This window comes from Phacochoerus africanus, chromosome 10 (genome assembly GCF_016906955.1).
Source record: "Phacochoerus africanus isolate WHEZ1 chromosome 10, ROS_Pafr_v1, whole genome shotgun sequence".
NCBI classification, from domain to species: Eukaryota; Metazoa; Chordata; class Mammalia; order Artiodactyla; family Suidae; genus Phacochoerus; species Phacochoerus africanus.
In genome coordinates, this window is record NC_062553.1 from 131,120,520 (window position 1) to 131,133,705 (window position 13,186).

At 40.5% G+C, this 13,186-nt stretch overlaps 1 protein-coding gene across 2 annotated transcripts; it reads right to left on the reverse strand.

Annotated features, from left to right (window-relative positions):
* Positions 1-3,726: 3,726 nt before the first annotated feature.
* On the reverse strand, positions 3,727-11,410 carry SPP1 (secreted phosphoprotein 1). Of its 2 annotated transcripts, none has more exons than XM_047798045.1 (7): positions 11,307-11,410; positions 9,899-9,965; positions 9,748-9,786; positions 6,903-6,983; positions 6,575-6,616; positions 5,212-5,520; positions 3,727-4,536 (listed from the first exon to the last, which is right to left on the reverse strand). In XM_047798045.1, the coding sequence occupies exons 2-7, from the start codon at positions 9,950-9,952 to the stop codon at positions 4,153-4,155; spliced, it is 909 nt and encodes a 302-aa protein (XP_047654001.1). In that variant the 5' UTR covers positions 9,953-9,965; positions 11,307-11,410; the 3' UTR covers positions 3,727-4,152. The 2 variants fall into 2 exon arrangements, with proteins under 2 accessions (XP_047654001.1, XP_047654000.1); XM_047798044.1 differs by having other exon boundaries at positions 3,727-4,539; positions 11,307-11,407.
* Between the last annotated feature and the right edge of the window lie 1,776 nt (positions 11,411-13,186).

Here is a 13,186-nt window from a genome sequence, read left to right on the forward strand (position 1 = left end):
TCCAGTGCTGGTGCAGCTGTGGTGTAGGTTGCAGCTGCCGTGTGGATGCAATCCCTGGTCCTGGAACTTCCCATATGCTGTGGACGTCACCCCCTTTCCCTCCAAAAAAGCAAAATCATCTTCTTCCTTTGAAATGAGCAATTAGTAGGGTGGTGTTCTGAGGCCAGGTGACTCTCCTGGTCCCAGTAACCATCTGTGCGATGATTTTAACATTCATTAGGGATCATTTCCTGAATCAATATTACGCTGTGAGCTGCAAAATGATCTTGTCATTTTGTTATTTCTTCAACAGTTATTATGAGCTGGAATTCATCTGCAAAGAAAACCTTTTTAAATACCCTCTCCTAGAGTATCACTATATAGTCATGGAATTTAAAAATTCAATTTGTTATCATTTATTACTGCCATTATTCTTTTTATTCTCAAATTACTCCAGTTTTGGCTAATGGAAGCCCCCTTCAAGTCTGCTCTTCGGTCCCTTGGTCATGACTTCATTTCATCTTCCGTGCTTAAACAGGTCTGCCACATTTATTTTCTAATTCATTTTGCCCAAGAACAGGAAGAAGCTTCTTCCCTAAGAGCCTGTGACATCTCTCCGATTACTGTTGTCCTTCTCAGAGTCTGTTGCCTCCTCCCCACTTAGTGATACTGGACTTGGACCCTGTAAAGTGAAGGTGTTTCCTTTGCCAGCTGGCACACTGGCACGCTTTGTCAGCAGAGGGCGCTGGAAGGACACTGCAGGCTTTTTGGGCTTCTTGTTCCTACAGAGCCCCCAGCAACAGCTCAAAGAGCCAAAGAGGGGTGCGGGGTGTGTGTTGGGGGTGACTCTTCAGCTGGTTTTGCTGGCACCCTGGCAGGCAGTTTCCATTGCCTGCTTGCCAGCCTCAGTCTACTGGTGCTGCAGTGGGACGTGCCCTGTTTGGCAACTTGAGCACACCAGCTCTAGACAGGTGGGGCCCAGGATGACACTGCACACTTCTCTGTCATCCTCTGGGCTGTAGCTCCACCCTCCTTAATGAAGTCCAAATCTCAGCTTTGGGGAGAGGGCCCCCTTTCCAAATTGCCCCTTATTTGAGTACTCTCAATCCTATGGCGTCATTAAGTTTCTTCTTCTTCTTTTTATCTGCTCTGGTTAACTTCGTTTCCAGTTAATGATTCTTTATGTAAAAAATTTTCCCTGTTCAAACTGCTGGTGTGTTTCCTGCCTTCTGAGTGACTGACAGAGTACCGTTCTTTAACGGTAGCTCCATTCAAAGATGCAATTTCAGGATGAGCTTGGTCATGCCCTTGGATTTGAGCACAGTGCTGAGTCACTTGCCAATGGGAAGTGGGATGTGTGTGTTCTACGGCAGCTGACAACGAAATTAACAAAGCTATCACCTGTGTTTGGTTGTGATAAAATGCCAACAAAAGCAAGTGCCTTTGGAGCCCAGTGCACTTGACTAATGACGACAACAAGGATGGTGGTAGCTTGGTCTCTTAGGGCTACTAAAGACTGGGAACCTTATAAACAAACCTTTCTTTCTAACAGCCAAGATGAAAGCATTAGTAGATTTGGGGTCTAATGAAGACTTGCTTTTTGGTTTACTCTTTTTTTTTTTTGGTCTTTTTGCCTTTTCTAGGGCTGCTCCTGTGGCACATGGAGGTTCCCAGGCTAGGAGTCTAATTGGAACTGTAGCTGCCAGCCTATGCCAGAGCCACAGCAATGTGGGCTCGGAGCCGCGTCTGCAACTTACACTACAGCTCACGGCAACGCCTGATCCTTAACCCACTGAGCAAGGCCAGGGATCGAACCAGCAACCTCATGGTTCCTAATCGGATTCATTAACCACTGAGCCACGACAGGAACTCCTGGTTTACTCTATTAGCTGGTACCAGAGTGTTTTTTTATTAGAGAGGCTTTGTAGTCTGATTTAATATTTGTTAGGACTACTCCTCCCCCATGGCTTTTATTTTTTTTAGGATTTTCCTTCGTATTGTGGTTATGTTTATTTTTCTATATGAACTGTAAAATTAGCTTGCATTGTTCCAGGGGAAAATTTTTACTTTAATTTTTATTGGGAATTACACCACGTTTATGTATTATTGAGGGAGAAGTCACATCTTTATGACGTTGCATTTTCCTGTATGAGAACAAACAGTATCTTTCCATTTGGTTAAGGCTGTTTTTTGGCTTGCAGGAATGTTTCATGGTTTTCCAAAATAGTTTTGGCACATTTCCTGTTAAGTATTTTATCTTTTTCTTGTTTCTGTATTAAATAACACTAAATATTTTAAAGCGTCACTGTTAGTATTTTTAATGTTTTAATTAAAACTTTCATTTTTTAAAGTTTTATCAAAGTGCAGCTGTTCACAATGTTTGATAATTTCTGCTGTGCAACAAAGTGAATTCAGTTGTGCCTGTACACACATTCATTCCCTTTCAGATTCTTTTCCTACCTAGATTATCACATAATACTGGGTAGAGTGTTCTGTAGGTTTTTATTTAATTCCCTAGTAACCTTGTTAGTAGTTTTTGTGTGTATGTTCTTAGCTAAGTTTCATATCATGCTACCCATCAGAACTAGTTACTTATTGTTTTTAGTACTGATTCTCTGTTTTCTAAGTGTAGTACTACATAATCTACATAAAGAAATAACTTATTTCTCAAGTGACCAGACATAGTTCCCAGTCCTATACAGTAGGATCCCATTGCTTATCCATTGCAAAGGCAATAGTTTGCATCTGTTACTGGTGATGGAGCATGATAATGTGAGAAAAAAGAATGTATACATTTATGTGTGACTGGGGCTTCTCGCTGTGCAGTAGAAAATTGACAGAACACTGTAAATCAGCTATAACGGAAAAAAATAAAAATCATTATTAAAAAAAGAAATTATTTCTCAGTCTTATGCACCTCCTTGCTCGTGATTATTAGCTTCTATCTCCAAAACTATGTTACATAGCAGAGGAGAGAACAGATCTACTTGCTTTGTCCTTGATCTTAATGGGAATGTCTATAATGTTTCTTAAGTATGATGATAGTTTTTAGGCTAAGATATAAAATATTTCCTCGTGGTAAGGAAGTTTCCCTTAATTTTTGTTCTATTATTATGAAATTAGGAACAAGTGTTGAAATTTGTCAAGGCGTGTGTGACACTTTATTATTTGCTCATGATTCTTTCTTTTTTCCCTTCACCTATCTTGCTTCACTCTGAGGGGAGCTCAGTATATTCATTTGCATTCTTTTATTTTGTTGTTGCTGCAAGAAGTTAAGGTTATGGATTTTCTGTGATCACTGGTTTACCTGTATGCTATTGATTTTATGTTTTCACTGTAATTCTTTTTCAGAACTTCTGCCATCCAAGGGCAACAAAGCAAGAGATATATGGAGAAAATGAATACATAATGATAAGAAACAATAAAATTGATCTGTGACTGCATCTAGGCTTTCCTTAGCTTTTATATCAGCTTGGTGAAAATTAGAAAAGGTTGCTCCCATTGAGCAAAAGTGGTCTACAGATCCCTGCATGATTGGAGGGTATCTGGCTGAATATCACCCATCACTTGGCTCCTGTTTCCTTGACTAGGAGCTTAAGCTCAGCCAGAGGCTGTATGGTTGATCCAGCAGGTCATAGATTGCTCTCTACTAAGTCCAGCACATTCATGAAAATGGCTACGTGTATTAATTGCTAGACAACTGTGGGAAACCAAATAAGAAACACAAATGACACCACCAAACTCTCATTACATTCGAGATATTTTATTCACACCAACAAAAATAATCAACAAAATATACACTAATTTAAAAAACAAAAGATCAGAGTGACATGAAATTTTATATCCTCTCTTGTAAGTGTGTCAAAGTGTTTTGTTTGCTTCTACGTAAATTTCTATTCATAAAAGGATAGCAAACATTACATATCAGCGACGGCTTGTATTTCTTATACGGAAAGACCGTCGACTAAACCCTGAAGCTTTTAGTTGACAAGGTGTTACCATGAAGCCACACACTAAACTAATGATCAAAAATATTATTTGTTTCCAGAGCCACACACATATACATTCACCAACTAAGCTGAGAAATAAGCCTTTCATATTTTCTCCCACCTCGCTATAATGTATTTTTTTCTTTTTACTAAAAGCAAAGTAAGACATTGTATTTCTCTCCTTTCAGTTGATCTCAGAAGACGCACTCTCTAATTCATGAGAAACTCGAAGTTTCAGGTGTTTGTCTTCTTCGCTCTTAGAGTCTGGGACCAGCTTGTCTTCCTGGCTGTGGAATTCTTGGCTGACTTTGGGATTTTCCTGACTCTCAATCACATTGGAATGCTCATTGCTCCCCTCATAGGTCTTGATCGTGTATTCTTTGGACTGCTCCTGGCTGCGGGTTTCCACACTGCGGTCGTCCGGCTGACTCGTCTCCTGACTGTCCTTCTCTTGGCTGTCCAAGTCAGAAGCCACATGCAGGCGCTGGGCAACGAGGATGGCCTTGGGGGTACCATCCGTCTCCTCACTTTCCACATGTGACGTGAGGTCTTCCTCTGTGGCATCTGGCTGCTGAATCACAGCAAAAATGGGAGAAGAATTAAATGAACAGCCAGGGGTGGGAACACTGCAGCTCTTTTCTGCTTTCTAACTTTCAGGCCAGTGTATTCTACAGAAATGTCTAAATGTGGCTGAAGTAATAATAATAATACCAGCATGGTACTTTTTTTTTTTTTCACCAGGTCCTTTTACTCCCTCATCTCCTTTACTTTAATAGGCACATCCATTATCTAGGTGAGGAAATCTACGAGGCGGGTCTCATCTGTTTTACATAAAGGGAAAGGGAATCAGAAGTTAAAAAGTAATGTGAGTAGTAAATGGCAAAGCCATGTGCCAAATTCAGATCCTTTGACTGTGGAGTCAGTGTAATTTGCACCTCTCCAAGTCTTCTTCTGCATTGAATTTCAAAACGTGACCATGATAGCATGGAAAAGAATTACTCTTTTCGGAAGTCCTTTTTAAATCTAAAACAGTGAATAGAATAAGTGCTTTATAGCCAGGGTTTGGAAAAACTGCCTCGTGATTGAGAGACACAATTAGGGAGAAATTATGTGGACTTAAACACAGGTTTTGTGTTCAAGTAGTCATGCTGGCTGAGTGAGCGAATCCATGAGCATGCCGATTCTGGTTGCCTAGGACAGGGCTCTCCTCGGAACCATCGGCTGCGTCTGTTTCAGGATTTACCTGGGCTTCGGATCTGCGGAACTTCTTCGATTTCGACTTCAGTCCATACACCACACTATCCCCTCGGCCATCATTGGGGTCTCCTGTGGGGATAGCCGGAGTGACGTCGGTTGCTGGGGTGTCGGTGGGGAAATCGGTGACCAGCTCGTCGGATTCATCGGAATGATGAGACTCGTCGGATCGGTCGGCGTCGTCAGCGTGATCCGCTTCCTCGGAGTCCGTGTCCCTGCTGTCCACGTGGTCTTCGTCGTCGTCGTCATCCACATCGTCTGTTTGCTCAGGGCTTTCGTTGGACTTGCTTGGCAGGGTCTAAATATCGAGATGGCCAGAAACATGGGTGTAAGAGCTTTTAATTTCCCCTTAGCTCGACAGTGCATCTGCCGCTTACTATCTTCCTTTCGTTTGAGAATCTTTGCAGTCATGACAATGCACTCAGTGGCCTTTAGGAGCTAAAGCGAGCATCTTCTGATTTCTCTTTTAACACAATGATAAGTGGCATCATATTTAGGCATTTTTTCTGGCTTTCTCACAAAAATTATTTTCATCGGTATTTCCAAGCCAAATATCTGAGTACGATACGTACGTAATAACGCTGTTTTTCCTTGTTCACATTAGACATTATTCAATTTCCTGAATTCAATAATGTAATAAATACAGATACTAACTGTGGAATTTCTTTTTCTATTTGAAATGAGAATTCTCAGGCGATCAGAGCATTCATATATCAGCAATGTGTACCCCCACACCCAAAATCCCTTCCCTATTAGTCCGGATAATTAAAAGTGACTCTGTTATCCATATATATATACTGCAGCTCAAAATCAGTTCGTGTCTATTAAACATCTGATTAGCAAATATACTGGGCTATTTATCTACCTTTCCTTATTAGAGATTCTTAGCACCTTCAAATGGAATCTTAAGGAAGACAGATTTACCTTATCCCTTTGCTTAGGAAATATATTAATAGTCCCAATAAAAAGAAGAGCTATTAAAAAACTATAATGTTAGGAACAGAAAAGTTCCTGGAGGCAAAATCTTTGTTTTGGTAGGCATTATTTAGATACTTATTAGGTATTAGATGACATCAACCACATACCTTAAATAACTGCAAGAGGCTTAGTATTTCAAACAGACATTAGTCAACACTTCCTGCCACAGTAAACTTATTTGTAGAAACCTGGTATTTTTGACATTTAGGAAATACTTGCGCTTTTGGTGAGCAAATTTTAGACGTGATATTTACTGGATCATTTGCTAACGTAATTTTGCCGGAGTTGAGCCCCGGCAGTGTCACTAGGAGAAAGAATGGCTTCCTTGGTCCCTCTGTGACATGCCGGACCTTGGATTCAGAGTGAAAACTCACCTCTTGTTTGAAGTCGTCAGTTTCCTCCGAGGAAATAGTGTTCTGAAGAAGGAAGGGCACAGATCAGTGTACATCATACATGCTTAATTTTTAAATTCAGAAGTTAGCCTTCTCCATCTACAGCAGGTCTTATTTTTTAGCCTCATCGGTGGATGGCTTTGCAGGGAAGACAACATGGCAGATCAGTTGCTCGAAGCTCATGTTTACCAACCAGCAGGAAAGATCTATTTCATCAGGCTAAATGACCTGCTTGGTGGTTACAATTCGTGGTGGCTGCTCTTTAACCATGAGAATTTTAATATTTAAAATCAGTTAAAATCAAAAGTACCTGTGGTGCTAGGAAAGTCTGCTTCTGAGATGGGTCAGGCTTTAGCAATGTGGCTACAGCATCTGTGTATTTGTTGGAAAGCTACAAAAAAAGAGTTGCACATTTGTCATTCTAGAAAAAAGAAGCAAGGATCTCTAAGTGATAACCTGAAAACTTAGGATAAGCATAACAAGCATGACACAGTCAAAGAGAGCCTTAGATATACCTTTCATAATGTCTTCTTTCCGGAACATTCCTTTAATAAACTCTTACTTAGCACTGACTGTGAGCCAGGCATACTTTCAAAACTATTTATAAATATTCCTTCTCTTGATCCTGGAGTAGGTGTCATCCTCATTATTCTCAATCCCATTTTGCAGATCAGGAGACATTCAGCCACAGTGAAGTCAAGTGAGAGTCAGTGGCAGAGCCGGGGTTCAAATCCAGGGGCTCTTCACACTGGTGCTAACACTGTGCTTTCCTGTGCTCTGTGTGGCAGCTGAAATTCCTCTCAGATGAGGCCAAACTGAAGCAGAGGTGCCCTCATTTAGCCCTGCTCTTCCTTGTTTTCTTTCTCTGTGGAACAAGGAAGAAACTCTCCATGGCTTTGGTGGCCATGAAACATATGGCTCTTTAAATTGAAGTTGATTTAAACAAATTTAGTTCCTCCACGGCACAGCCTACATTTTGAGTGTTCGCTGGTCACATAGGTCTAGTGGCACCCCTAGCGGACAGTCAGAAATCTAATATTTTACTGCTTTAAGGTGCCAAAGACACGAATGGGAAGGCCTTTCATGTAGACAAGTCGTTTTTCTGGAACATGGCAATAATATGCTAGGAACGGAAATTGCAATGAACAGGTGTCATCGGGCAGGCTGCATGGCCAAGGGTAATCACTTCACATTTCTGCCACTGAAAACGATTACCCAGGGGTTTCCAAGAGCTCCTTCAGAGCCACCAAGGAGGGGACAAGCAGGAAGGAAACCAGTCGGTAGCCCTTTGAGTTTCCCATGGCTGGCTTCAATCAGAGCAGCTTCATATCGGGCCTCTGTGAAAGCTTTTGCTCAAAGAAAGGGCTCCTGGAATTAAAACATGTGAAACCTACTGGCCCAGTTGAGTTTACAATTTCCCTCTTTCTTTTCTTTAAAATATAGATTTACATAAATGCTATATGCATAAATATGTTATCCTCGATGTATTTTATACATATTTGGATGATAGGTGTAATACATGCTTTTCTATATTTATAGGATAAATGTATAATTTTAAATAGAACCGGAGTTCCCACTGTGGCTTAGTGGTAACAAACCCGACTAGTATCCACGAGGATGCAGGTTTGATCCCTGGCCTCACTCAGTGGGTGAAGGATCCGGCATTGCCATGAGCTGCGGTGGAGACTGCACATACAACTCGGATCTGGCATTGTGTGGCTGTGGTGTAGGTCAGCCGCTGCAGCTCTGATTCGACCCCTAGCTTGGGAGCCTCCCTATGCTGCTGGTGCAGCCCTAAAATGACAGAAAGAAAGAACATATGGATAAGAAAAACAAACTAAAATCTGCCCGGGGCCTCATATCACTCATAGGTAACCAGTGCTCCTCTTTGGAGGTTCTCTTTAGAGACTTTCCATATTTCCTACCGGCTCTAGATTTCTAGCATTCTAGAAGGCTCAACTCTTTACTTATCTCCCAAGTGTCCGTGAACAACTTACACTGCCACGGCTTCCTGGGCCATAGTTTAGTCTATTAAAAAGGCACAAAATCCTGCCTTAAACAGCATGACCCCTGTCTTCTCTGCAAATATTACTTTTCTGGCTTCTTACTGTGATTCAGTACTTGTGCTCTTAACTCAGTTTGGAAAACAGACACACTCACACACACCCACTTGCATGCCCAAACACACGCAGCGATACTTCTAACATCTTCTTTAAGCCATCTCACTGCAGTGTGACCCCAGGCAGCTCTCTACTGGCCTTTATTCTGTTCTTCTGGAATTGAACTCTGTGTGCCTTTTTGTCCAAGCTCCCTGGGACAATGCCCGCCTGTTGCCTGGCTGGCACGGTTTCCCCTCTGGTGGGAGGGGCAGTACAGCAATGGTGCTACAAATCATTGTAATCAAGAGTTCGCCTTGGTTTTATGCCTGGTGAGAAAAATGTGATCTGAAGTCATCTGACAAGCACAGCGGATATAAACAGCATAAATAGACTTCCTTTTTTCCCTATAATCAACAGAAATTTTATATCATTCCTTTTGTTCTCTTTACAAAATTAATGTATAATTGGTTTACGATGTTGTGCCAATTTCTGCTGTACTGCAAAGGGACTCAGTAAATTCTTTTAAAATATGATTTTCCATCATGGTCTATCCCAGGAGATTGGATATAGTTCCCTTTGCTCTGCAGTAGGACCTTGCTGCCTATAGATTTTCTTTTTATGATGGCCTTCTTAGCAAATATCTTAGGAGCTCTTGGGACTGTTCTGGTTATACCAACTCACCAATGTGTGAGGTGAATTTTAAACTTGACCTGCCCCCAAGTACAGCAAAAGATGGAATTTCTTGCTACTGGAACAGTGTGTTGACTCATGGGAACAAAAAGCCACACAAGTTCATAGAACTCATTTTACGTAAATGATAATGGCCTAGAGCAAGATTTTATTCTATTAAAATATTTAGTTTGGTTGTAGGAGATGACAGTAATTAAAAGCAATCCTGTACATGGTACTGGCCTAGAACCGTAGCAGGTATTCAATACATACTTCTAACTTATTTTGTTTAACTATGAAATAAGTAAAATTGCCACATGTTTGTAGTATATCTTGCACCAGTGGCATCGACAATTTAACCAGATGATAAACCTAAAAGATACTCACCAGCTTTTCCTCCGAGCTGCCAGAATTAGTCTGTTTAACCTTTGAAATAGAACATGGGAAGAAAGATTACAGTGAGAATGAGTTCCTGGCACAGTGAAGCACACAATTCATTTATTTGGGGGAATTCTGTTTAAGATTCAGCTGTACTCACTGGAAGGGCAGAGGCGAAGCCCCAGAGGCAGAAGGCTATCACTGCAATTCTCATGGTAATGATTTTCCTGCAAAATATTTTGTAAGAAATATTTGATCTTCTCCTAGGTTAAAACAAAGCCACCACATTACAAAATAATCACGAAAAAAAAATATTTTTTTTCCTATAGAAATACTCTCTACTACTTAGAGAAAAATTTTTTCTTTTTAATTTTATGATCCTTTGAGTTAATATTTGTTGGGGCACCTCTATTTTCCATCTCTTACTGTTAGGCAAGAGAGAGGGGGATTACATACAAATCTTATTTAGTCCCCTTTAAAATGTAGAGTTTCATAGAATAGATTTACAAGGAGATCCTGCTGAATAGCATTGAGAACTTTGTCTAGATACTCATGTTGCAACAGAAGAAAGGGTGGGGGAAAAAATGTAATTGTAATTTATACATGTAAGGATAACCTGACCCCCTTGCTGTACAGTGGGAAAATAAAAAAAATATTTAAAAAAATCACATAATTTTTATAAAAAAAATGTAGAGTTTCAGAGCTATGCCATCACTACCCGATATCTCCAGCCATCTAAACCTAAAAACAGATCAACAGTATTTTAATTAAAATAATAAGCTAGAAGGGGAACACATTTTTTTTTCAAAGACGAAAAATATGAAGAGAAAGCGGGAAAATAAAAGAGAAGAGAGAAAGAAACTTGCTTTCTCCATTTTCCAGCATGCATTTCAAAGGGGATTTTTCAGCTTAAATTATTTAAAAGGTGCTACTTAAGTGAAATGAAGCTGTCTCTAGAGTTAGTAATTTAAGTAAGGTGTTCTAAAATTTGAAATGAAAAATTAAACACTGAGAGCAGTTCACAGCCTTTCTATTTGTAAGTCTTCATAATGTCATGTGGGTATTTTGGTGAAAATGTTAACAGCTAAATACAGGGGTGAAAATATTCAGAAAGCGTTTTTTTCCCTTGAAAACAGGTAAGTCAAGTCATTAAAAATTAGCATTATCACCAGCTTAACATTACCACTAAATATTATTTTCCTTCTAAATGTCTCCACCATCAACTGTCCGTTTAAAATGATGCAGATACCATCGTAGCTACATATAATACATAGGCATAGAATTTTATTTTTTTTCTGATGGCAAGAAGTAGTTATAATTCTTTTGAGGACTCCGTGGACATATTTTTAAGTTTTATATTTGACTGTCTTTCAAAATAGCCAGTCACCTTTCCTGCAGGAGATCTGCCCTGCCCTGGATCTGACGTGCTTGTTGGAAAGACTCTTAGAACAATTTAAGTCTGATTAACAGCGTTTGCGGTTAAACCCTTCTCCTGACAACTTGACCTTCCCCGTGAAATGAAACACTGCCTACCTACGACAGCAACCATCAGCGGGCTGTAGGCTTACCTTGGTCTGCAGCCCCGCGAAGAGTCCAGTCCCGGGAGCAATGCTGATGCGGCTGTCAGTGCTGCCCTCTGGCCTCCGCTCGCTGCTGACAGCCTGGACCTCCCCCGAATTTAAAGGCTGCACCAGACATCCGCCACCAACACAGGGGGCGGAGAGATGTGTCATGAGGTTTGTGCCACTGCCCAACCCACTTGCTCCCACACTTCCCCCTCTGGTTTTGTGGTTACAACACACACACACACACACACACACACACACACGCCCTCTGCAGTTAAAACATTACTTATGTACAATGTCATTAACTAGCTTTTTCGTGAATAGGATTGGCTCTCAGCATCCTGGAAGGGCATCTCTGGGTCCCCTAAAAAAGCGGGGGGGGGGGAGAGAGAAATGACTAGTTCTTACAAAGACTATATTAACTCTGAATTAGAAGAAAAAATATTACAGAAATCAGTCCTAAATAGAATTAAATAGGATGGATTTTTGTTTCTTTTGGTTGAAATAACAGATTAAGGTAATATATGCAACCAAGTTTGCCTTACAGTTGTACTTATTTCTGGCGACAAGGCTATATTGTTCAGGCACACAAAGAGTTCTGCCAGCTTCTCTCCATTTCGACTAAAGCTCTGTTTTGTGATTCCAAATGTGCAGCAGCTTGTCATTTAGACAAGTGGCATTGGTAACGTTCAAATCCACGTTCATGTTTATTAAATCGGATTTACCATTGTAAATCCAAGACCTTTCAAGGACATGGATTTTTGAATGGTTTGGAGGTGATGAATCTGATAATTGCTATGTCAGACAGAAGAATGGTAATTTATTCTCAATGTGGCAGAAGTCAAGCAGTTTCTGACTGAGGGCAGGGTTACTGCTTGAAAGTGATGCTTCAGAAACAAGACGTGGCTTTGCCTGCCATCCTGCTGCTAATTAGCCCTGTAACCTTGGGCAAATCACCAAGTCTTTCTATACCAGTTTCTTCATCTGTCAAATATACATGCTATTACCTTGTTCATGGAGGTTTTGAGAGGTTTAAGTGAATTAGTGTGTGTAAAACTAATGATACTTGGCACATATATGCAAATGCCTTGCATATTTTAAACTGTATAATGTGTTAATTATTATTAAAATTTTTAGGAGGAACAGGTAGTCATGATTTGTGAATCTGTAAATGGAATAGGCTATTAAAATAAGACCAGATGTAAGGGTTTTTTTTGTTTTTTTTTAAGGGCTGCACATGCTTCACATGGAAGTTCCCGGGCTAGGGGTTGAATCGGAGCTGCACCTGCTGGCCTGCACCATAGCCACAGCCACGCCAGATTGGAGCCACGTCTGCGAACTACACCACAGCTCACAGCAGTGCTGAATCCTTAACCCACTGATGGAGGCCAGAGATCGAACCTGTGTCCTCATGGATAGTAGTCGGATGCATTATCGCTGAGCCACAGTGGGAACTCCGGATGTAGCATTTTTAAACTGTGCACATCAATAGGCTCATTGGCACACATCTGCGGGAATGGATTAGGTTTCTGAACTGTCTTTTTCTAGTGTTTTTTCCCAGGATATATAAAGTTGGTTACTTAAATGAAAATTAAATATAAAAATTTATGTTAAAAAACTTTACTGGGTATTGAAAAAGTGTTTGAAAGAAAACTGGAGATGAAGGTTGAATACTGGAACAAAGTTCAGGGTAGCAGAGCTCTGAGCCCATTTGAAATATTTAATATTGTTTGACGTTACTTACCCTCTTCATCTCCCTTTCTCAGTTGTGAAAGGAGCTTGCACTAGTCATTTATCTCACACCTCCACTGTAAGACTCACGTGTAAGATGAGACTGAAGATAAATGGCCCTATTTATTATTAGTCCTAAGGAGTCAATTCCT